General features: G+C 40.7%; 1 protein-coding gene across 1 annotated transcript in view; it reads right to left on the bottom strand.

Moving 5' to 3' along the window:
• Positions 1–1305: 1305 nt before the first annotated feature.
• LOC126456992 (kinetochore protein NDC80 homolog) overlaps positions 1306–25420 on the bottom strand; it is a 165046-nt gene continuing 140931 nt past the window's right edge. Inside the window, exons 13-15 of the mRNA XM_050092955.1 lie at positions 15896–16011; positions 1643–1745; positions 1306–1498 (exon numbers count right to left, since the gene is read on the bottom strand). Of these exons, the coding sequence (XP_049948912.1) occupies positions 1466–1498; positions 1643–1745; positions 15896–16011 (252 nt within the window). The 3' untranslated portion in view covers positions 1306–1465. The remainder of the gene's footprint in view (positions 1499–1642; positions 1746–15895; positions 16012–25420) is intronic.

Genomic DNA, 25420 nt, shown 5'->3' with positions numbered 1-25420 from the left:
CCATGAGCACGGTACATAAAATCCTATGAAGCATCCTTTCTTGCTATCCATTCAGAATTACTCTGTGCACAAGTTGCTTCCTGCTGACCTACCAGCATGAGAGGCCTTTGCTTTAGAAGTTCTTGCTCGCATGGAAACTGACATTGATTGGCCGTGGAACACTTTGTGGACAGATGAAGCCCACTTCCATCTGACAGGATACGTCAATACACAGAACTATCGAATGTGGGCACCAGAAGATCCACACGCAAATCACCCAGCACCACTTCATTCTGAAAAAGTCACTGTGTGGTGCAGGTTTACAGTATCATTTATCATAGGGTCATATATTTTTGGAGAGACAGGTGCTTTCGGTCCTGATACCTGTACCGTCATTGGTAAGTGCTATGAGTGTCCTTTGCACAACCACATCATTCCAGCTCTCCAACAGTGTGGATGGGATCATTTTTATGCAAGATGGCGCACCTCTGTACATTGAAAATTCAGTTAAGCAGCTGCTGAAGAGTCATTTTGGAAATGCTAGAATTATCAGCCAGCATTTCCCTACATACTGGCCGTCCCGAGCACCTGATCTTAGTCCGTGTGACATCTGGCTGTGCGGCTATCTGAAAGATGTTGTGTTCAGTGTTCCGACTGCTGCATTGAAGCCATGCATTGCGCAACACATTCTGAACGTGATCCCGGAAACTCTTCGATCAGTTGTGGAACATGCTGTTTCTCGATTTCAACTTGTTGCAGAAAATGGCGGACAGCATATTGAACATGTTTTGCACCAGGCACATGGAAATTAATAATCCAATTTGATTTTGATTCATGCTTTTTATGCAGTTTTTGGCCTCAGGACAACTAAAAACCAATTTTTCAGATCCGATGCAATATGACCTTGCCATGGTGGATGGGCTTATGTAACTAACAGCATCACACCTGTACACCCATGGATGCTGAGTGGTACAGTTTGTTTAACGTCAAACTTACACCTCGGGCATTGTTGTTGATTCGTCAAGCAACATTAAATTATGATGCTTACAGCTCCATCTACTGGTATTACAGCACCATCTATTGCTAAATTTTGCAACTATTTATTTTTCTTCTGCCATACGTTTTCCCCCTTCTCTGATAATATTCTGTTGCAATTTGATGTCATTCTGACCAGTGGTGTTATTTCTACAGTGGTTTGAAAGTTTAACCTTAATTATAATCACCCCGTATTTTCAAAGTTAAGACATACACTTGGCTACTCAAACACCCATCTTACAAGATAGCTCACAGTAAAGCGTAATTGAAATACAAAATCACATGCTTAGCTTCATTTACACATAGTAAAATATCTGTAACTTTAATAGTTGTAAACATCACAGATAGTGCGTCTGTCACAATCTTTGATCACATATAAAATGGCAATGAAACACAAAGTCACAAATTTAGATTTGATTGCAGAACTGTCCCGATCTGCCGTCACAGGACTTCAGAGTTTGATATCAGTCCATCCAGATTTTTCCTGATGGGAAAAAAGAATACATGGTAGAAAAGTTGAATTATACATATCCAGACAGAGAAAATTAAGTAATATTTTGATGCCAGTTTTTGAAGACAGAAACCATAATGTACAAAAATAATAATAAGCATTTTGTTGTACACTTACTATGAAGTCTTTCTTAACTTCTAATAAGTTCTCTTTCATCCACTCCAATTCTTCCTCCTTCTCTTTTATTTTCTGTTCACCTTCAGAAACTACAGTTGCATACCTGTAATAAATAAATGTGTTTAAAATCAACATACCACCTTTACATAGAAAACTGATAGTGTAACATTAATTTGCATAAATTAGAAAAGAAAACAAATATAAAGTCAAACATAAAACTGAGAGCAGATAATGTTGTTATCCCAACCCTGCTGCACAGAATTTCCCTGTGTGCATTTTTATTTATTTAATTTACATAGAGAAGGTTAGTATCATCCCAATGAATGCTACAAGCCCACAACATAATCTATAAGGGAACAAGAAAACCATGCACAATACTAAGAAAAATAGTAAAAAAGTATTAATTTCATATTTTGGTTATTGACTGGCAAACATTTTAATTATTGTGATTTTCTATGGAGATTTTGTGATTAGATACATACACAGGCACACATGCACAAAGACAATACTGAAAGAAATACAAGACGCTAAACCCTGCGGCAATTCTCATAACTGAGATGGGGTATTGTCAGAGCAGAGCAACACTGATCAAGTGAATCATCATAATTCATTTTGTGGAATTTTCACTTTATACTGCTGATTTATATTGAAGAGTATTAAATGAAATAAACCAATGCAATTATCTTCCTTATTCTTTTACACCTGAGTAAAACTGATACACCTCTGGCCTCACTGCAGATATAACAGATCAAAGTCGAAAGTAAAAGGTACATAAAGGAATGTAAAACTCTTCTACTTGTGTAAATGTAATGGAATACAGGAACATTATAATTAAAAAGTGACTTATTAGGTTTCATGTTAATGGTTTCTCCTAACAGCCTAAACAGAAAGAGAAACAAACAGAAGTTGGTAAATAATAAGGCATTGAATACCCTGGTTTAAAGAGAAGCAACAGGAAGTTCAAAATTCATATAAACAATGCAGTGTGATTGATAAACATGAAGAAACTGGAAAGTACAGAGATAATGAAGCATTAATGAAGGATAATTCACATGGAGGAGAAATGTAAGTAGATACAGTTTTTTTTTTTTTTTTTTAAATATTTAAGACAGACAGACAGACTGACTGACGGAGGGAAAGGGGGGGGGGAGGGATGGAGGGAGGTGGGGGGGGGGGGGGAGTGAGGGAGGGAGGGCAGAACACTGGGACTACAAGAAGATAAAATAAGCCAGTACTATCATGTAGTGAATGATGTACTATTTCATTGAAGAGCAATATGAATCAGAATTGGTGTGTGTATACCTGAAGAATATGAGGAGACGTTAATAACGTATACTCACAACACTTGGGGACATTTTGGTGTTGTGAAATGTGCAAACGAACTGAGAATGTACTGTTACTTCCCAGACTTAGGTAACAAAGTATGGAGTGTACTCGGAAAATGCGTAATATGTCAGAAAACAAAATCTGAGCAACAGAGGCAGTAAAGGCCTGTTACATCTGATCATTCCTGAAAAACCAGTAGCTATTTTATCGGTCGATATATGTTGACCATTACTGAGGGCTAGAGGAGGCTGTAAATATATTGTAGCTTTCTCGGACATATGTACCAAATATGTAAAATTCTACCCAATGGAAACTGCTACAGCAGCACCAATTCTGAATCATCTATTCAATGACTACATTCCGTGCGCTGGGAAGCCGAACGCGGTTTTATCTGACAATGCTACAAATTTTACCGGATATAGGTGTAGGCATGCATTGGCCAGAGCAAATTTAATACAAATCTTGACTTTCACATATAATCTGGGCGCAAATGTGATTGAGAGGGCTTTTCATGAATTAAACAGATTCATGCAAACCTACTGCCATGCGAAACAAACAAGATGGATAGAATATCTTGATACCTTTGAGGAAATCATGAACAATTTGCCTCATATGACCACAAAACTTTACACCAGCTGAACTAATGTTTGACAGAATAGAAAGAAATGAATGAACGGATAAGATTCTGAAGATACCACAAGAAGAAACCCACTGGCAAGATAAGATTAGAACAGTGTTAATAAATCTCACTGAAATTGCAAGAAAAACAAAGATAGATTTTGACAAGAGGATATTACAAAGACAATCCTTTTGCATTGGGGAGGACCAATTGAGGTAATTAGAATACCAAATCCAGGAGCATATCTAGTAGGACATCCTGAAACAAGAAATATAAAGGGATTGTAGCACAATGATGATTTAAAAAAGTTTCATTCCTGAAAGAAAATTATTTTAATTAAGAATAATATAAGCAATTTTTTGGTTCATTTTTTTATAATTTCAGATACGCATATGATGATTCAATAGAAATGCATAAGAGATGAATTATGTAAATATATATGTTTTGTTTCAGCAACATGATATTTAGTTGTATTAAGGAAAAGTTAATTATGATGTTTCTTAATTTCAGTAAAGACTATAGTTATTAGTGCATATCTGTTTCAGTTTTTTTATGAAAATGTTAGTATTAGGTACATGTGAATATTCGTGTCAAGAGCATATGACTACATATATTCAAGGCAGCGGCATATGACTACAGATGATAAAATATTTTAAAGACAAAAGTCAGTTCACTTGGTGGAGTTTTTGCGAAATTTGGTTGAGATAGATTACAAACAAGGATATTGGGAAGGAAAATGCTGGAACAGGTTGAGTGAGTGTGTGATTGTTGTGGGGTGTTTGAAATTAAATTGACATTATTTAAAGTGACGAGTTATGACAGCAGTTTAAGAGAACCGACAGGGCTGAATTTATGTAGATTTTGGGGTAGTAAATAAATTTGTAATTGAATTCTGTAACAGTTAGGTTTTGAAGAAAGTGGGGATTAGTTATGTATACTGTGAACAACAATGAACTTCCAATAGTGTGTGTTGCCAGGTGCAAAATAAGTTATGAACACGTGCTGGTGCAGTGTCATAAAAAGGAACTAGTGAAGAGAGAGAAGAGTTATTATCTGTGTGCCAAAGACCAAAGATATATTCAAGTGCAGCATATATGATAATGATTATTGTGCTTCATTAAAATAGTATGTGAAAACACAAAAGGGAATTACCAACAGAGTTTACCATGGACAACGTGAGTGTGTAGATGTGGTACTCTGATATTCATAAGTTACTATATAAAGACAAAAATTGGTAAATATGATGAAAGATTACCCGAATCTCTGAATTCAGACCAGTTGCTTGAGAATGTAGAGTATATGTACTAACCTATTTCGCACAGTGCTTTTCCATCAGTAATGATTAGCATTGATATTTGTTCCGGGTAAGTTACATGTTCACACATCACTGCCCTGTGAATGGCCCTGCTCCCAATCATCCCTTCAATCACACACATGGTAGCAAGGTCATCCTACATCTCTCCCCACACCTGCCCTGCACCCTCCACCAGACATCGTGCTGACGTCAGTATCAACATATCTTCGCATTTGTTTATACCTGACTATACCAATGCAAGAACACAATGTATAAAGATACTTTCAGATCTGTCAGTCGAAACTTTAAATAATTTTTGTAAATTACTGGGGGGAACATAAGGTTAAAGTAGCCTTGTTCCAGGTCTTCCATGGTTTCCCTTAGCAACCCTTGCCCAAATGGGAAGGGTATTCTGACCGGAAGTCCATGGCCACATTAGCTACTTACAGAGTTACTTAAACAGTTAATATCAAATTATTTAAGCTTATGATCAGTAGCGAGTGATTATGAAAGCTACTCAGATTACATAAGCGGCAAAAGTTGTCAACCGCCACAAGCATATTCCACTCAGTAATATTGTAGTACAACAGTCGAGTCAATTTCTATTGTAATTTTGGTCCTGAATTGTCTGAGGAAAGAAAATTCACGCCCAAGAGGGGCAATATGGTGTAACAATGTATGCAAAAGTTCTAATTTGGGTGCGACGAATTGATATTGTGGTTAACGGCATATACCAACTGCAAGAATAGGACATTCTGAGTTAAGAACACATCTCTGTGTCTTACAGAACAAAAGATTTTGTTTTAAGGACTTTTTGTGAAGCAAATGGGGAGATCGGACATGTGAGAGGAGTAGAGAGATTTTACTGTTGTGAGACTACATTACGGTATATAGTAAATGTTCAAATAGATTTTGGCACAAAAATAAAATTCAATAACTAACACCAAGTATTCAAGGTGTGTATATTTCCACACAGAAATTAATTAATTATCATGGTACAGATATTACAAGATGCAGATCGCTCAAAGGTGAAGTTTCGGGCAACAGTGCGAACCTGCATTTTCCACAGTCATAATTTGATGAGAGATAATCTCCGAATTAATAAACTTTAACTTGCTAAATTCACCATATAGCGGAGATGCTGAGTCGCGATAGGCACAACAAAAAGATTCACACAATTACAGCTTTCGGCCATTAAGGCCTTTGTCATCAGAAGTCGACACACACACACACACACACACACGCACGCACGCACGCACGCGCGCGCAAACGCAACTTGCACACACGTCTGCAATCTCAGAGAACTGAAACCACACTGCAAGCAGCAGCACCAGTGCATGATGGCATGATGGGAGTGGTGGTGGTGGTGGTGGGGAGTGGGGGTTAAAAGCATTGCAGTTTAGATGGAGGGTGGGAGAGAATGTACAGACGGGGCGAGGGAGTAAGTAGCGGAAAGGAGAGAAATAAAAAGAAATTAAAAGACTGGGTGTGGCGGTGAAATGACGGCTGTGTAGTGCCGGAATGGAAACAGGGAGGGGGCTGGTTGGGCGAGGACAATGACTAATGAAGGTTGAGGCGAGGAGGGTTACGGGAACGTAGGATGTATTGCAGGGAAACTTCCCACCTGCGCAATTCAGAAAAGCTGGTGTTGGTGAGAAGGATCCTTATGGCACAGGCTATGAAGCAATCATTCAGATGAGGGATATCATGTTTGGCAGCATGTTCAGCAACAGGGTGGTCCACTTGTTTTTTTGGCCACAGTTTGTCGGTGGCCATTCATGAGGACAGACAGCTTGTTGGTTGTCGTGCCTACATAGAATGCAGCACAGTGGTTGCAGCTTAGCTTGTAAATCACATGATTGGTTTCACAGGTAGCCATGCCTTTGCTATCTGGATTGAAGGTGATGACACCTTATTCACTTTCCTCCAGAACCTCAAGAACTTTTCCCCCATTTCTTTCACCTGGTCCTACTCAACCCAACAAGCCACCTTCCTAGATGTTGACCTCCGCCTCATAGACGGCTACATCAGTACCTCCGTCCATATCAAACCTACTAAGCATCAGCAATACCTCCACATTGACAACTGCCACCCATTCCATACCAAGAAGTCCCTTCTGTACAGCCTAGCCACCTGTGGTCGTCGCATCTGCAGTGATGAGCAGTCCCTCTTAAAATATACCAAGGGTCTCACTGAAGCCCTCACTGACTGTGATTATCCTCCCATCCTTGTACAAAAACAAATCTCCCATGCCTTATCTTTCCAGTCTCCCACCATGTCCCAAAGTCCCACAGTCCGGCCACAGAGCAGCATTCCCCTCCTAACTCAGTACCATCTGGGACTGGAGCAACTGAATTACATTCTCTGCCAGGGTTTCGATTCCCTCTCGCTGTGCCCCGAAATGAGAAATGTCCTACCCACTATCCTTCCCACCCCTCCTACTGTGGTATTCCGCCGTCCACCGAACCTACACAATACACTCACCCATCCTTACACAATCCCTACTCCCAATCCCTTACCTCATGGCCCATACCCCTGTAATTAACCTAGATGCAAGACCTGTCCTCCTACCACCATCTACTAGAGTCCGGTCACTAATGTCACCTATCACATCAAAGGCAGGGCTACTTGTGAAACCAGTCATGTGATTTACAAGCTAAGCTGCAACCACTGGGCTGCATTCTATTTAAGCATAACAACCCACAAGTTATCTGTCCGCATGAATGGCCACCAATAACTTGTGGTCAAGAAACAAGTGGAATACCCTGTTGCTGAACACGCTGCCAAACACGATATCCTTCATTTCAATGACTGCTTCACAGCCTGTGCCATATGGATGCTTCCCACCAACACCAGCTTTTCTGAATTGCGCAGGTGGGAACTTTACCTACAATACATCCTACGTTCCTGTAACCCTCCTGGCCTCAACCTTCGTTAGTCACAGTCCTCACCCATCCAGCCCCTCCCTGTTCCCATTCCAGCACTAGACAGCTGTCATTTCACCACCACACCCCGTCTTTTAATTTTTTTTATTTCTCTCCTTTCCAATACATACCCCCTGCCCCCTTCGCACCTTCTCTCTCTCTCTCTCTCTCTCCCCCCCCCTCCCTCCCTTCCCCCCACTCTCTAAACTGCAATAATTCAATGTCTGCCACACCCATCATACTATCCCTTCCTCTCCCTGCCCCGGCCTTCTCCTTATCCCCACCCAGTCGCCACTCCCATCATGCTCACAGTGTGGTTTCAGTTCTCTGAGACTGCAGACGTGTGTGCAAGTTGCATTTACATGCGCGCATGCGTGTGTGTATGTGTGTGTGTGTGTGTGTGTGTGTGTGTGTGTGTGTGTGTGTGTGCGCGCGCGTGCGTGTGCATGTGTGTGCGCGCTGCTGACAAAGGCCTTAATGGCCGAAAGCTATAATTGTGTCAATCTTTTTGTTGTGCCTATCACAACTCAGCATCTCCGCTATATGGTGAGTAGAAACTTTTCTTCTCTGGTATTGTTACATTCCATCCTGGATTTTCCATTGTTTGATTTTTAACTTGCTAAATTGTTGTACCTATCATCCAGACTCACCAAACAACATAGCACACAGTTGTGCCGAACGATCTGTGTAGCGAGTAAAGGTTTTTGAGATTTCACGTGGAGCAGATAACGAAGAGGAATTTCCGTGAGATTGCCATTGTGGAATACATCTCTTGCTCCCCTGTGATATTTAAAATGATTTATTTATATTTTCCAGGTTTTCAGGAGACTAAAGATAAAAGGAAATAAGGAACTAAGCTAAACCACCTAAAACCTATAACTAAAACAATAATTGAAATGAAAGTACACATAAAGAATATTTATTAATAATAATAAATAAATGAAGAATATTTTTAATTAATTAACCAATAATAACAAAAATACATTGATATACCTTTCTTGGGCATGCAAAAAGAGAATCTAAAAGACATACTAGGCTATACTGAAGGTGGTGCTTTGGTAATTATATGAGGTAAATACATTAAAGTGTTACCAGACATGTCACTATAGCATAAAATATAGTTATCACTAGACATTTTGCTGTAGTATTTCCATGTAAAAGGATCATTTGAAGTCAGAATAGAGCAAGAAAAAGAAATCTGATTTCATGCATCATTCAAACTAATGAACTTATGCAACAGAACAATATTCAATAAGGGATGATTCAACAACCCATAGTACAAAAATATTTGAACATTTCCGAATCTATTAAGTTTTGGTTGTTTAATATTTCGTTTACTGTCAAATCACTGCACATTCACACCGGTTTTATAAGAGGGTTGGGGGTGGGGGTGGGGGGGGTGGGGGGGGGGAGTAGCTTTTAGGAAGTAAATGTCACTGTTTTATCAATAAATCGGAAAACAATACAGTAAAAAAACAAATGACTGGGCATTACTTTCAACTACAATTTCAGTTTGTCACGAAAATCAGTCGTTTGTGCCAACAACAATATGGAAAAGAGAGACTGGTGCTCACCACGTAGAGAAGGCATTGAGTTGGAGAGATGCACAATGAAAAAGACTGCTGAAATATTAAAGATTCAGTAGAAAATTTGTGGGCATGTACACACACCCAGACCCACACACACACACACACACACACACACACACACACACACACACACACACACACAGAGAGAGAGAGAGAGAGAGAGAGAGAGAGAGAGAGAGAGAGAGAGAGAGAGAGAGAGAGAGAGAGATGCAAAGTGCTGGAACCCTTGCATGTGTGAATATGTGTACTTCTACAAGAGAAAGAACAAGAGCTCAAAAGCCAGTACAAATAGTTTTCTGTTGCGTTTTTCTATGCGCCACACATCAGTCAAGTATAGGTGAGTGGCTGCCTTTCCTTTATTTGATGTGTTTTGCATATTGTTCTTATTCCATTCTGGACTTTTGGTCTTTTGTGTTACCTAGTTCACAGACAGTCAATATAAATTCTAATTTGAGAATCTATTTCACACAATTCCAGAAACCTGATATAGGAGTGTGGCCATAACAAGTAATTTCTTTTTCACAGTTGGCACTATTAAAAAGAATTATTTTGAAATCATGCTATGGAATGTAGAAGGTTTAAAATCCTCAGTATTTTACCAGATGAAAAACTGCTCAGCAGTGATGTTCTGATCTTCTGAGAAACCTTTCTTCAAGAACACCAGAATATAAACTGCTTCTATGCCATACATGCACTGACAAAAGCTGAGACAGAAAGAAGACCATCAAGAGGAATGATACATTACTACAACTCATCCATAGGGCAACAAAGCACGAAGAGAGAAGACAAAAACTGAGACAACACAGTTAAACAACCTGCGAATAATAGGAATCTATATCAGACCACAATGTTCAGCTGATGAAGTGGTAGAAATCATCATGACTGCATTGGCCTACACTGACCCAGATTCCTAACCCTGCTGGCAAGAGGCCTAAACAGTCAGGCTGAACACCAAAACACAGGCTCTTACAAAACCCATGGAAGAGTAAAGCCTAACACTCATCAACAAAACTCAGAATAAAACCTACGCTTCACAACGGCTCTAGTGCCACAACTATTATATTTGCTGCAGAAAATAGATAAAGCTCCAAAGCTTAACAATTGCAACAGATTGTCCACGCACACTCATAATGGAACACCAACCAGTATGGATAAAATTTCAGATCATGATAATAAAGAGTAAGAAACAAAATGAACATTGATGAGCTCCAAGAAAAATCATCCCCAACGTACCAGTGCTGAACGTATCTGCTGAAGAAATACTATGCACAATAGAAAGAGGCAACATTATTAATGCACTGTGGAACCTAATTGAATTCCTGATTAGTCAGCAGCCCCTCAACCAATGAAGAGGTCAAGCAAACCAAACAGTGAATGCTACATTAGAAAACGCGTGATCCTGGAAATCTTGAATGAGTTTAAAAATATGCATAAAGAACAAAGTGTAACTCACTCCTGAAACAAAACAACAGCCACACATCCATATCAATGAAGAAGAATTACTTCAGAAAGAAGAAGTAAACCCTAAAAAACCCTAGAACCACAGAGAACAAAGACGACCTCAAGCACCTCCATGGAAAACCACTTTCATAAATGTATTCCAGAAGAGCAGCTCAAATTACACATCAATGGAAGCATTCCCTAAACTGCAAATGAAAGAACAACAAAATATAAAGGCTGAAGGCAACTTAAAAAAGCAAATCCCATAAGGCAAGTGACTCAGACAATATCTGGTATGAGCTAATGAAAGGAGCAACACTACACATTGTGAAGCTATGGGCAGCCCTATACAACCAGGGTCTAGAAATCATGGACATCCCCAAAATATGGTGAGAATCTGCAGTTACAGTGATCTACAAAGGAAGAGGACTGTAGAATGCACCAAATTCCTATAGTGGGGTCACTTTGGAATGAGCATTGCTCAAGATAATGAACATCATACTTGAAAAGCTCCATGACAACATCATGGCTATGATACTATAGGAACGGCATGGCTTCACTCCTAGAAGGTCAACTACACAAGCAGTGTGACATGTTCTCCAATTCACACATGAAGCCCTCTCTAAAGCTAAAGATCATGCATACAGAATCTTTGTAGACTCTAAAGAAATACTCGACAGGGTAAACAGGACTACAGTATTCAAAAAGCTACACCAAATACTATGTGCAGAAAGTCAGATCCTTAAATTTATAGTAAGCATCCTCCGAGCAAACCACAGGAATGCATGATGGATTATTACAGCACTAAGGAATCTAGCAAACAAATGGAGCATTACAGGGATACCCTTTAAGTCCCACTATGTTCAACGTACCTACCCAGGCCATGATCCAAAGGATATAATCAGAAATAGTGAAAATGTGGCTGTATACCGATATGATCTTACTATCAGAGAGAAGAGAGCCCCTGCAAGAACCCATTAACAAACTGAAGAAATGGTTCCCAAAAATGACCTTATCAGAAATAAGGATAAGACAAAAGCAATGAAATTCAGCATAGGCGACACCCTGGCAAACAATCACAAATTCACCGGTGGGGGACAAGAACACAAAATAGTAAAAACCTATAAATATGTAGGAATCACACCGCAGGTGACATGCCATACCTTTTTGAAGCATATCAAAGATAGTAGTAAGAGTGATGACTAGTTTTAAGGTAAAGAAACAAAGTATACTATCTGTAAGAACAGCTATGAGACTATTCACCATAAAGATTGTACCCATTGCATCATACATCAAGCAATTTATAAGGAGAAACTTCACATACGCAAATCTTAAGAGAGACCCATAACAGCCTACCTGACAAGAATGCTGTGAGTCTGAAAATACACTCAAAACTGAATAAGCTACATCATGGTAGATAACCTACTTTGTGGAAGACCAGATGGCAGCTCATAACCTGACATCAACCTCACAAAGCACCAGACTCCCAGAAGACAGGCAGTAAAAAGTGTGACACACAGATCATGAATTCATTGCAGTTATTACGAAAAGTAAATGGAAGAAACCCAACTTCCATTTGCATCACCCACCCACAAGGGTAGGTGTCTATGGACAAATATGCTCAACCAATGGATATCACAGCCTCACCAACAGTTGTCATTGCACTAATTTGGAGGATCTTGCAATACATATCACATGATCATGTGTACCAATTTATATTTGGAATGAAACTCTACGGTTAAAGAAACCTTTTCAAGTCTCAAACATCTATGATGTATATGTGCAGGCCGAAGCGACAAAAGAAAATCTGTACCAAGGCCAGTGCTATTGGAATACAGTTGGAGAGCCTCCGCAATGTTGTTTGAGTTTAGAGGAAAGTGGGCTGAGGTGAGAATGGGAATTTGGATTGAGGGTGGAGGCTTGCTAGGGTAGTCTGTGCAGTTGTGCAAAGCCTCTGTGCCAGAGTGACGTAGTTAGCAAATCTTTCTGGTGACCAGGAGACCTGTGCTCGAATCCAGATTGTGGTACAAATTTTTATTAATCACTTCAGCCTGCATATATACATTATATTTGGAAGCTACAAGTTGTTGCCACCCTACACAATGCATCAGTGCATTGCACACTCTTGTCCATAGACCATGCATGCATCATGTCCAAAGCTGGCAGCCTATCAGATGTATACAAAATACCATGTCAGAATCCTGACCAAACATTCACATGGTGCAAGACTGATGTGATGAACATCATTATCTTACACACCTGCATGAACTGGATAAATCTGCAATAGCAGAGCGTTGCCTTAGCACAGGACACAGTGTGATGTACAAGAAAGCAGAGATTGTATCTTCAGTTTTGACCTGGGGCTGTGTGATAAGGAGTTGTGCTACTTTCCAACTAGGTACAGCCAAAAACCTTCCATTTGCAGCCGTTAGATCCACAGGGGAAAACAAAATTTCTAACAGCTCTATCACAACACACTGAGGACCCGCCTAGCTACCAACTTAGGTTTTTCTCCCAGCCTCGGTGACACATGGCAGCAGTACCAGTGACCCAGTGCACGAGCAAAACACCATGGCTGGGCGTCTGGTAGGAGACTCTGGACATAGTAACATCATGCATCTGGAAACAACACTGCAACAAATGCATTACCTGTGGAGGAGGCATCCATAAGGAGACCGCCAAAATGAGGACACAGGTAGTTGCTAATTGTGAGCAGTAACTAGCAGCAGCCACCTGACCTGACACTGTCCAGCACTAGCACAACATGATGCGATACCAGACCTGAGAGCCATATATTCACCACCTCTCACAAAGCTGGTATTCTTATCAAATGAAAACAAACTTTCCATGTGCCTAAGTTTTGTGGCCAACAAGTATCCTATTGTGTGACTGATTCAGAATCACGGATTAATTTGCACATAACTGATGCGACAGGGAATCCACACTTATGTGTGGTTCAGCCTTGATACCCGCATGCATTGCCTGGCCACTGCTCCCTATCATAAGCTAGCTGTGTGAGCTTAAGCACTGTTAGTCAGCAGGTTTTTAGTTAGCTTGTAACTGAGGCATCCCTGCACTTCCAGAACTGGAATTTAATGAGTGATACCTCTGAAAATACATAAAAATAATGAAAATAAAAATAGTATGGTTACGGTGTCCATTATGCTTTACTAGACATGATTTCTTATCATGTGGCGTGCCCTTGCCTTCCCCTGACCTTTGACCTGACTTATTCAGCACGATGCAGGGAACCTGTAGTTGAAGATGGACTCTGAACTATTGTGCAACTTGCCATTTTTCACAACAACATCACTGCAAGAGGTGAAGGAAGTAATAAGTAACACACGAATCATAAGACTGTGGACTTGTAATCTGGCACTTAATCATACAAATGGTTCAAATGGCTCTGAGCACTATGGGACTTAACATCTGAGGTCATCAGTCCCCTAGAACTTAGAACCACTTACACCTAACTAACCTAAGGACATCACACACATCCATGTCTGAGGCAGGATTCGAACCTGTGACCGTAGTGGTTACATGCTTCCAGACTGAAGCACCTAGAACCGTTCGACCACAGTGGCCAGCCCACTTAACCATACAATTTATTGCAATCTTAAAAACTGTAACTTAATTTTCAGAGGTTTTAACAGCTGCTTCAAATCATTGTTTGCCTTGATCTAGGGTAAATTATTGATTGATGAAAAACCCATTAGACAGTTATTAATAATTTAAAATTAATGATGTAGGAAAAGATAGAGTGCTACTTACCACAAATATGACACATTAAATTACAGACACACACAATTAAAGACATTTACATAAAAATTTTTGGCAACAGTCTTTGTCAGAAAAAGAAAGAGAAACCCACAAAAGCAAGCACATCTCATGCACACATGACTGCCAACTCCGGCAGCTCGGACCGGAATGCAACTGTCACATGGAATGGAAGCAGAATTTTCGAGGGGGCAGGGGAGGGGAAGGGACAACAGTGTACAGGTGGGAGGAGAAAAGAGTGCTGTCTGACAGAGTGAGCAGGGACCATACTGCCAACAGGCACAGCGTCAGAAGGTTGTGGGGCACGGGGGTGGAGAAAACGGAGAGGAAACGGAGATGAGCAGAGAAAGATGGGCAGGTGTGTTCGCAGAGGATGGCAAACAAAGAGGGTGGGAGGCGAGAATGGGGAGGAGGTTATAGAACAGAGGAGATGGGAACTATTGGGTGAAAGGTGTGGGGATCATATGTTACCATAGGTTGAGGTCGGGATATTTACAGGAGCAGACAATGTGTTGCAAGAAGAGCTCCCAACTGTGCAGGTTAGAAATGATGGTGGTAGAGGGGAGATTCCATTGTTTAATTTAAAATTATATGTTTTTGTTATGTAAACACATAGTTTTTTTATTATTGTATCCAAACATCTAGTTGCTTGTTTGGAATCAGTGTATTATGCAAGAGCTGCACAAGATCTAGTTTACCTCAAATGAAAGATTACTTATAACTTATTACTTACAATTTATATACACAGTCCAATCTCAATGAAATTTGTAGATTATGAAGTGAAATATGTATGTGGTTTAATTTTAATAAATTTGTACAGTAATATTCTTAAATGATGATACTAATCAAATGTAGAAACAAAAATTCCAATTACTATCTTAACTCTAATCAGCACTAACACATAATACAACATTTTGTTTCCTTCATGCAAATATCTTTGCATTTCCATTAAAATTTAAATCCCCGTGTCTACAGTATAGTCCAGCTGCACCAATAAAATTGTTTTGGAAGATGCTATTTTCATAAACATCATAAGAAACCCTCCAGATAGGGGTTTGACATTTTAAGAAAGAAACATAAGGTACAATGAAAGTTCGAATTGGTTCTAGAAGTGTGCCTTGATCTTATAATAGGTTAAAACAACTGCTCACGAAAAAACAGATCTGTAATTTAATTCTGGTCGGACACAGATTCAACTGTCACCACACGTAAATAATATAAACAATAACAAAATTAATGAACTGATTTCCTTTAAGTCAATAGTTACATAGGAATGTTACGTACAGTTTTTTGTAGTCTTCTAGTTCTGCAATAACACTTTGAACTTCAGAGGTTAGCTCCTTCAGTATCTGCTGTTTTTTTTCTAGTTCTTCTTCCTTTTTTGCAATATTAGTATCAATCTGGAAAAAAGTTTTTATTTAGAATCTGCAAATGGACAAGATCAACAAGGACAAGTACTGAGAATTAATTTTTTTCTTCTAAAAATAACATGTCATTCTGAACAGAAAGAGACAAACAATGGAAAATCCAGGACGGAATGTAACAATACGAGAGAAGGCAAGTTGCTACTCACCACACAGCGGAGATGCTGAGCTGCGATAGGCACGATAAAAAGATTCATACAATCATAGCTTTCGGCCATTAAGGCCTTTGTCTGCAGTACACACACACACACACACACACACACACACACTCACGCAAGCGCAACTTGCACACACATCTGCAGTCTGAGAACTGAAACTACACTGCGAGCAGCAGCACCAGTGCATGATGGGAGGGGTGACTGAGTGGGGGTAAGGAGGAGGCTGGGGTGGGGAGGGGGAGGGATAGTATGGTGGGAGTGGCGGACAGTGGAGTGTTGCAGTTTAGACGGATGGTAGGAGAGAAGGGGGAGGGGTAAGTATCGGAAAGGTGAGAAATAAAAAGAAATTAAAAGACTGGGTGTGGCGGTGAAACGACGGCTGTGTAGTGCTGGAATGGGAACAAGGAGGGGGCTGGGTGGGTGAGGACAGTGACTAACGAAGGTTGAGGCCAGGAGGGTTATGGGAACGTAGGATGTATTGCACCGGAAGTTCCCACCTGCGCAATTCAGTAAAGCTGGTGTTGATGGGAAGGATCCATATGGCACAGGCCGTGAAGCAGTCATCGAGATGAGGGGTATCATGTTTGGCAGCGTGTTCAGCTACAGGGTGATCCACTTGTTTTTTGGCTACAGTTTGTTGGTGGCCGTTCATGTGGACAGACAGCTTGTTGGTTGTCATGCCTACATAGAATGCAGCACAGTGGTTGCAGCTTAGCTTGTAGATCATGTGACTGGTTTCACAGGTAGCCCTGCCTTTGATGTGATATGTAATGTTAGTGACCGGACTGGAATAGGTGGTGGTAGGAGGATGTATGGGACAGGTCTTGCATATAGGTCAATTACAGGGGTACGAGCCACGAGGTAACGGATTGGGAGCAGGGGTTGTGTAAGGATGGGTGAGTGTATTGTGTAGGTTCGGTGGATGGTGGAATACCACTGTAGGAGGGGTGGGAAGGATAGTGGGTAGGACATTTCTCATTTCAGGGCACGGCGAAAGGTAATCAAAACGCTGGCGGAGAATGTAATTCAGTTGCTCCAGTCCCGGATGGTACTGAGTTACGAGGGGAATGCTGCTCTGTGGGACTTTGGGAGGTGGTGTGAGAATGGAAAGATAAGACACAGGAGATTTGTTTTTGTACAAGGATGGGAGGATAATTACAGTCATTGAAGGCTTCAGTGAGACCCTCAGTATATTTAGAGAGGGACTGCTCATCACTGCAGATGCGACGATCAAGGGTGGCTAGGCTGTACGGAAGGGACTTCTTGGTATGAAACGGGTGGCAGCTGTCTAAGTGGAGGTACTGCTGGTGGTTAGTAGGTTTGATATGGACGGAGGTACTGATGTAGCCATCTATGAGGCGGAGGTCAACATCTAGGAAGGTGGCTTGTTGGGTTGAGTAGTACCAGGTGAAGCAAATGGGGGAGAAGTATTTGAGGTTCTGGAGGAATGTGCCTCACCTTTTGCCCCACTCCAAAATTCAACCATCCAGGACTAGTTAAAGACCTTCTCTCCTTCTCCCGGTCCCTACAGTGGAAACACTTTTTTGCCACCAACCCGACCAATCAGACTCAACCAAAGACCAACATTGAACCTTGCTTAACTCAGTTCACTCCTCCATCCAACCGTGATCCACCCCCACTGCCTCCAAACCACCCCCTATTAACTTTCGGGAATTTTTTTTCCTCGAACCTTGGCTCACCATCATTCCCCAAATCCCTCAACATGCATACTAACCTTACATCCGCAGAATGAACTGCAGTCCACCACTAAAAACTGATCCCGATCTTATAATCCTACATGCAGACAAAGGCACCACCACCGTAGTTTTGAACTGCAAGGCTTACATGGCAGAAAGACTCCATCAGCTGTCAGATGCTTCCACCTACTAACCATGCCACAGTGATCCCATTCCAGCAATCCAGCAGGATCTCCAGTCACTACTCAAATCCTTCGGCCCATCCCAGAACCTCTCCCCAGAGTCCATCTCTCTACTTACCCATACCACTCCCTGCACTCCCACCTTCTACATGCTTCCTAAAGTCCATAAACCCAACCATCCAGGATGCCCCATTGTGGCCGGTTACTGTAACCCCACTGAGAGAATCTCTGCTCTCGTAGACCAACACCTTCAGTCTATTACCCAGAACCTACCCTCCGATATAAAAGATACCAACCATTTCCTCAACCGACTCTCCACAGTACCTCTCCCTTTACACACACAATCCCCTGCTCGTCACTATTGGTGCCACCTCCCTGTACACTAACATTCCTAATGCCCATGGCCTTGCTGCTATGGAACACTATTTTACCAGATGCCCTATGGATTCCAAACTAAAAACTTCCTTCCTAGTCTCCATGACCAACTATATCCTCACCCACAATTACTTCTCCTTTGAAGGCATTACCTACAAACAAATCTGCGGTACAGCTATGGGTACCTGCATGGCACCATCCTATGCTAACCTATTCGTGGGCCATCTAGAGGAATCCTTCCTAAAAACCCAGAATCCAAAACCCCTCACCTTGTTCTGATTCACTGATGACATCTTTGCTATCTGGATTGAAGGTGAGGACACCTTATTCAGATTCCTCCAGAACCTCAACAACTTCTCCCCCATTTCCTTCACCTGGTCCTAATCAACCCAAAAAGCCACCCTCCTTGATGTTGACCTCCACCTCAGAGATGGCTACATCAGTACCTCTGCCCATATCAAACCTACTAAGCACCAGCAATACCTCCACTTTGACAACTGCCACCCATTCCATACCAAGAGGTCCCTTCCGTACAGCCTAGTCGTTGCATCTGCAGTTACAAGCAGTCCCTCTCTAAATATACCGAGGGTCTCACTGAAGCCTTCAATGACCGTAATTATTCTCACATCCTTGTACAAAAACAAATCTCCTGTGTCTTATCTATCCAGTCTCACACCACCTCCCAAAGTCCCACAGTCCGGCCACAGAGCAGCATTCCCCTCGTAACTCAGTACCATCCGGGACTGGAGCAACTGAATTACATTCTCCACCAGGGTTTTGATTACCTCACGTTGTGCACTGAAACGAGAAATGTTCTGCCCACTATCCTTCCCACCCCTCCTACTGTGGTATTCCGCCGTACACCGAACCTACACAATACACTCACCCATCCTTACACAACCCCCCTACTCCCAATCCCTTACCTCATGGCTCATACCCCTGTAATAGACCTAGATGCAAGACCTGTCCCATACATCCTCCTACCACCACCTACTCCAGTCCGGCCACTAACGTCACCTATCACATCAAAGGCAGGGCTACTTGTGAAACCAGTCATGTGATTTACAAGCTAAGCTGCAACCACTGTGCTGCATTCTATCTAGGCATGACAACCAACAAGCTATCTGTCCGCATGAATGGCCACCGACAAATTGTGGCCAAGAAACAAGTGGAACACCACCCTGTTGCTGAACACGCTGCCAAACATGATATCCTTCATTTCAATGACGGCTTCACAGCCTGTGCCATATGGATCCTTCACTCCAACACCAGCATTTCTGAATTGTGCAGGTGGGAACTTTCCCTGCAATACATCCTACGCTCCCCTAACCCTACTGGCCTCAACCTTAGTTAGTCACTGTCCTCACCCATCCAGCCCCTTCCACGTTCCCATTCCAGCAATACACAGCTGTCATTTCACCGCCACACCCAGTCTTTTAATTTCTTTTATTTTTATTTCTCCCCTTTCTGCTACTTACCCTCTTCCCCCTCCCAAATCTTCTCTCCTACCAGCCGTCTAAACTGCAGCACTTCACTGTCTGCCACTCCCACCATACTATCCCTCCCCCTCCCCACCTCCTCCTTACCCCCAACCAGTCGCCACTTCCATCATGAACTAGTGCAGCTGCTCACAGTGTAGTTTCAGCTCTCTGAGACTGCAGATGTGAGTGCAAGTTGCACTGCTGACAAAGGGCTTAATGGCCGAAAGCTATGATTGTGTGAATTTTTTTATTGTGCCTATCACGATTGAACAGAAAGAGAGGTGTTAACACCATTTTCTTTTGAAGAATAGAAGAAGAAAAAATAGCAAATAAATACAAGAAAAGTAGAAATACACCGAAGGAATAAAATGCACCAGCTTTTGGACATAGAGTAAAGGTGTCATTATTTCTTCTTATGGTAGTCTGGTCAACAAATCATTGACTTGTCTTGGCATTTAGCTGAAAGGTTTTACAGCCCAAATATCAGAAATATAAATAATTCTTATCACTTGCATTCCTGAAAACAGACAGCACAATTTCCTTGCTGAGGGAACTCTACAAAGCATGATAAAATTCAAATATCGAAGAAAATTAGAGTATGGATTTAAAATAAAATGTCATTGAGTTACAAATATTTGACATGGTTGACAGAAGAAAATAATGCACACTACTAAATTTTTACATGAGTACAGGATCAGCACTTTGTAAAGACAGCTTTGTTTAGTAATTCCGCTTCCGCTAGTACCTCATCTCCTACCTTTTAACTTGCTTCTGTGAAGTTTGGAAGATAGGAGAGAAGCTATTGGCGGAAGTAAAGATGTGAGGACAGTTCACAAGTTGTGCTGTGGTAGCCCAATTGGTAGAGCACTTACCTGCTAAAGGAGGCAATAGTACCATGTTCAAGTCTCAGTCCGGCACACAGTTTTAATCTGCCAGGAAGATTTTAACTCTGGACTTAATTTCAACAATATCAGTACTAAGAATTATAGAGAAACCAATAGTGTAATGGAGAATTGGTAATTCAATACTACATCTTTCAATAGTCCATTAGGGCAGTGGAAAATCCAAAGCTGAAATTGTGATCTGGCAACCGTAACACTAACAACAATCCAGGAGACTGTTTTCAATCCTTCAGCAAGGAAACAAATGTGTTTTTGGGATACATCTGAACCACATTTGTTTTGCTGATGACATTATACCATCTGTAGTGCACGTGAACTTTAACAGAGAATGGAAGAATTTACTTTTGAAAGTGCATCTGAAAATTGACTACATTACCTTAGTCTTAATGTGTAATCAACATACCAAAAAAAAAAACCTGTAGAAATCAACAGTGACATTATAAAGTATGTTAATGAGTTTTGTATCTAGACCAGGCAAGTCAGGTAACTCGACAGACGGAAAGGATATAAACGGTAGAGTAAAAATGTGTAGGTTTGCTTTCGACAGTGAACAGAGTTTAAAAAATAAGGTTCCTGTTTATAGGAAATGGAACATTTGCAGTCAGTGTGTATCAGCAGTTTCAACTTATGGCAGTGAGACATGAACTTCCAATGAAGAAAAAAATGGAATCTGAGGCTTACATAGCTACCATACAAGTTAAAAATTATTAAGAGTAAGAGGAAAATAGGTGGCTCAACGAATAAAATTCAGTGGTAGGTGAAATTATGATTGTAATCACAATCGGTGGAGTTGGGTGGGACATATAGAAGGTAAAGTTTATGGCTGGCAGGCCAATAAAGTTATCTGCTGTATTGCAAGAGAGAAAGAAAGACCGGGATGATGAACTATGAGAAGGTGGGTACATGACATCAGACACCATGCAGGAGTAACACTGATGTGTATAAAACTGAAGACTGTACTGAATGAAAAGGTGTGGATGAGGACTTCAGCAGTAAAGATAAAATGGGTGATTATGAAGCTACTCAGTTCAAGAGACACTGCCATTCCTAAATTCACAGTTACAAAGTTTAATTTCATGCCTCTGCAGACACAGTATATGAACGTATCTGTTCCTAAGATACTCATATATGCACTGCCTTAAAAAAAAGTCAAGCTCCCAGAAGAAAGGCTTGGACGTCAATGAAACAACGGCAGGAATCTTAGAACTTGAGTGTAGCCAAATGACAACCTATTGTTTGCTGTACATAAGAAGGGTGGAGACTGTTGAACCATACTAGAGGCGTGAGAGGCAAATCATATTTTTGAACCTGAAAGAGACTGACCGAAGACACTGAAGAGTTGCTGTATAAGTTTAATGGTGCAAAAGTGTTTGAGTCTGCACCTAACTTCAGGGTATCATCAGATGTTACTGGACCAGGAATGTAGACAATACATTGTGTTTCAATACAAATGACAGTTTTATCAATATTGAATTCTCCCTTTTGGGCTTAATGCGGCCCCATCAACATTTATTCAGACACTGGATGAAAGTTTTGGTGAAAAGCTATTCAAACATATCACATAGTATATAGATTACATCCTGATCCCAACCAGTGCATGGAGAGAGCATTTGGCAATGTTAGACAAAATTTTTCAGGAATTTGAAACTGCAGGGTCTGGACTGAACTTATGAAAATCAGAGTTCAGAAGACATGAAACAAAATTCTTGGGGCACATAACTACACAAGAACGTATAACAGTAAACGAGGAAATATTGGAGGCACTATGTAGCTTTCCAATGTCTAAGCGCAAGAAGCAGCTTATCAGTTTTTATGGGTTGTGCAGCTTCTACTGCTGTTTCATACGAACCTAGTGGTAAACAACAGATCCTTGCACAGGCTGCTTAAGAAAAATAGCTTGTGGTCATTGGTGGAAGATTGAGGAAGCATTTCAGCAGATTGAAACTGTGTTGATCAATGTGCCGATGCTGTCCCACTCAAATCTTAACAAAACCCTTTTTTAGCCTATGATGGATTAAATTATGGTGTGGGAATGCATCTGTATAAAGCTGACAAAGAATGAGAACTTGATAAAAGCAAAACAATTGCTTTTGGGAGCGGAATGCTGAAAAGCTGTTCACTAAAGTACTCAGCAACAGTAGAAGGAAGTACTGTCAATACTATTTGGGTTCACAAAATTCTGCAATTATCTAGCTGGCCAGACATCTGTGGTGGTAACAGACCACAGGGCTTGGTGGTCCCTCTTAACAAGTAATCTATGACCTTATCTTTGAATTCAAAGTGCAGCACATACCAGGAGGACAGACTTTTGAGCCTGATGCACCCTTGCACTTAGCAGCAAGCCTGAAAAGGCAGAGCGCACAATTGCCGACATTGGATGACAGAATACTTTTCATGCAAGGTGTAGCTTATGTAAGAAAACACACCGCAAGCAAGATGCTGAAAAATATATATCATTGGTGAGAAGTACGGGTACACTGAGAAAGAGAAAATCCAAATGTATTATGTAGTGCATGAAGGGGTATTATATGGAAGAATGAACATAAAGCAGAGTGGAAGCTCTTCATATCAGAATATGCCAGACAATCTCACATGGTATATGCACTTCAGCTGTGGACACACTGCACCCAAGAAGTGTGTGGAAAAACTGAAACAGAATTGTTATTTTTTATAATACAGCCAAGACCATATGACATTCATAGAGAATGAGTGAAAGTCATCAAAAGAACCAAGACAATTACCATTAAACAGGGACTTTTCACCATGTGTTGCCAAAAGGGCTTAAGCAGACAGTAGATGTCAATTTACAACATCCTTTAACTATGTCAACAGGAGGAGTGCCTCAAATTCTTGCAATGATTGAGATTTTTTCGAATTATGTTAAACTGTACCCAATGAAAAAGGCCACAGACAGTAAGGTAGCTGAAAGAATGGGAAGGTATTTCTTTGTAAACATATATATGCCGAAACTAGTTATCAGTGACAACCGAAGTCAATTTTATGCAAGAAATGGGGTGATTAAGAGACATGATGTAGAGCCAGTGCATGCTCCATGCCCACTTTGAAGCATATTGAGAACATTACGAAGGAGATAAACAGCATGTGCTGGGTGTACTACCATAATAAACATGGGAAATGGGGTCAGTTAACTGGCAATTTTGAGCATGTGATCAATAATGTACCACACAATTTTACAGGCTAAACACAAGTAGAAATTCTGTTTAACGGGGATCTTAACAGTCTAATTAGAGAAATACTACAGAACTTGGCTGATTAAGAGATGTGGAACAGGGCATCAGTATGGCGGAACAAATAGTAGTCAAGAAGGGTGATACCGGGAAGGTGTGTATAACAATAGCACGGGTGGGCAACCGGCTACAGCCCATGATTGGTTTCAATCCAGCCCATGGAAGAAATTGATCGGAGAGAGTGTAGTGCTTCTATAGTACTCCAACCAGGATGCTTTATTGGATATTTCTCCCAACACTCGACTCGCTACACAAGTACTACTTTCTTACAGGCCACATAGCCTGTAAAACCTTTAGTGAGCTCTGCTGTGATGAGCCATTTTGACAATTTCATACAGTGCTAAAAACATATGATACATGCCCATCATTTGAAAAGGTGGAAATGTTGTTCAATATTATTGTCAATATATCAATATGATGACCGCCTGAGAGCAAGTACTGTCAATACTAGAAATATTGCTTAACAGTATTTATGCTGACCAAAGTGTTTTCAATATTACTAATACGTACTGAGTGTGTGAGGCCTAGTATTATATGATTATTCGTCATTCTGTTGATCGCATTTTTCGACATTGGCTTCTATACAATACAACCAATATATGCTAAATCTGAGAAATTTAGACATTTAAACTCGTTTATAAAATGAACAAAGATGTGATGGCTTTATTTATTGTTGCAGTATCATCCCATGCCTATGCAATCTGTCATCATATGTATTTTTGAACTAATATTTAAAATATGGTTGCTAATACTGTTTGTGGATAGTAACATACTGAATTTCAGCCAATCAAAAGACCTGCCTATGATCAAATATCACCAAGTTACTCCTAACTGCCTATCTCAGTGCCACATCTTGCTTTCTATTCTTTCTTGTACTATCATTAATAAATAATTCTGGTCCATTTGTGGATATATTACAATACTGCAGCTGTTGAAACTGAAGGTAATTTCTGGCAAATTAGATACAACCAGTTACCTTTATAGTGTTTTATTTTTCCATAAAATTTGAAGATTCCTGGCATCACATCTTCAGATGTCAACATTTATTTACAGGTCATGAACATTATTTTTTTCATCAACAGCATTGCAGAATTCTGCAAGAGAGTTTTTAAGACAGCTACTGTAAAACATTGTAAGTAAACCATGTTCAAGACGTGTAAATAAATGTAAAATCTGAAGATGGAGCAAACATAAAAAGCATGTATGTATGCTTGGAAACACATGTTTTATGGTGTGTTATGTGGATTAATCAGGTTTCTGCCAGTTATTCGCGCCTTTCCTGCACGATATTTCAACTGTGTGACTCACAGTCTTCTTCAGGTGCTGTCTGATACCAATTCCA

The sequence above is a fragment of the Schistocerca serialis genome, chromosome 2, assembly GCF_023864345.2.
Source record: "Schistocerca serialis cubense isolate TAMUIC-IGC-003099 chromosome 2, iqSchSeri2.2, whole genome shotgun sequence".
Taxonomy (NCBI): Eukaryota; Metazoa; Arthropoda; class Insecta; order Orthoptera; family Acrididae; genus Schistocerca; species Schistocerca serialis.
Note: the sequence above shows the minus strand (reverse complement) of the source record. Positions and strands in the feature narration are given on the sequence as shown.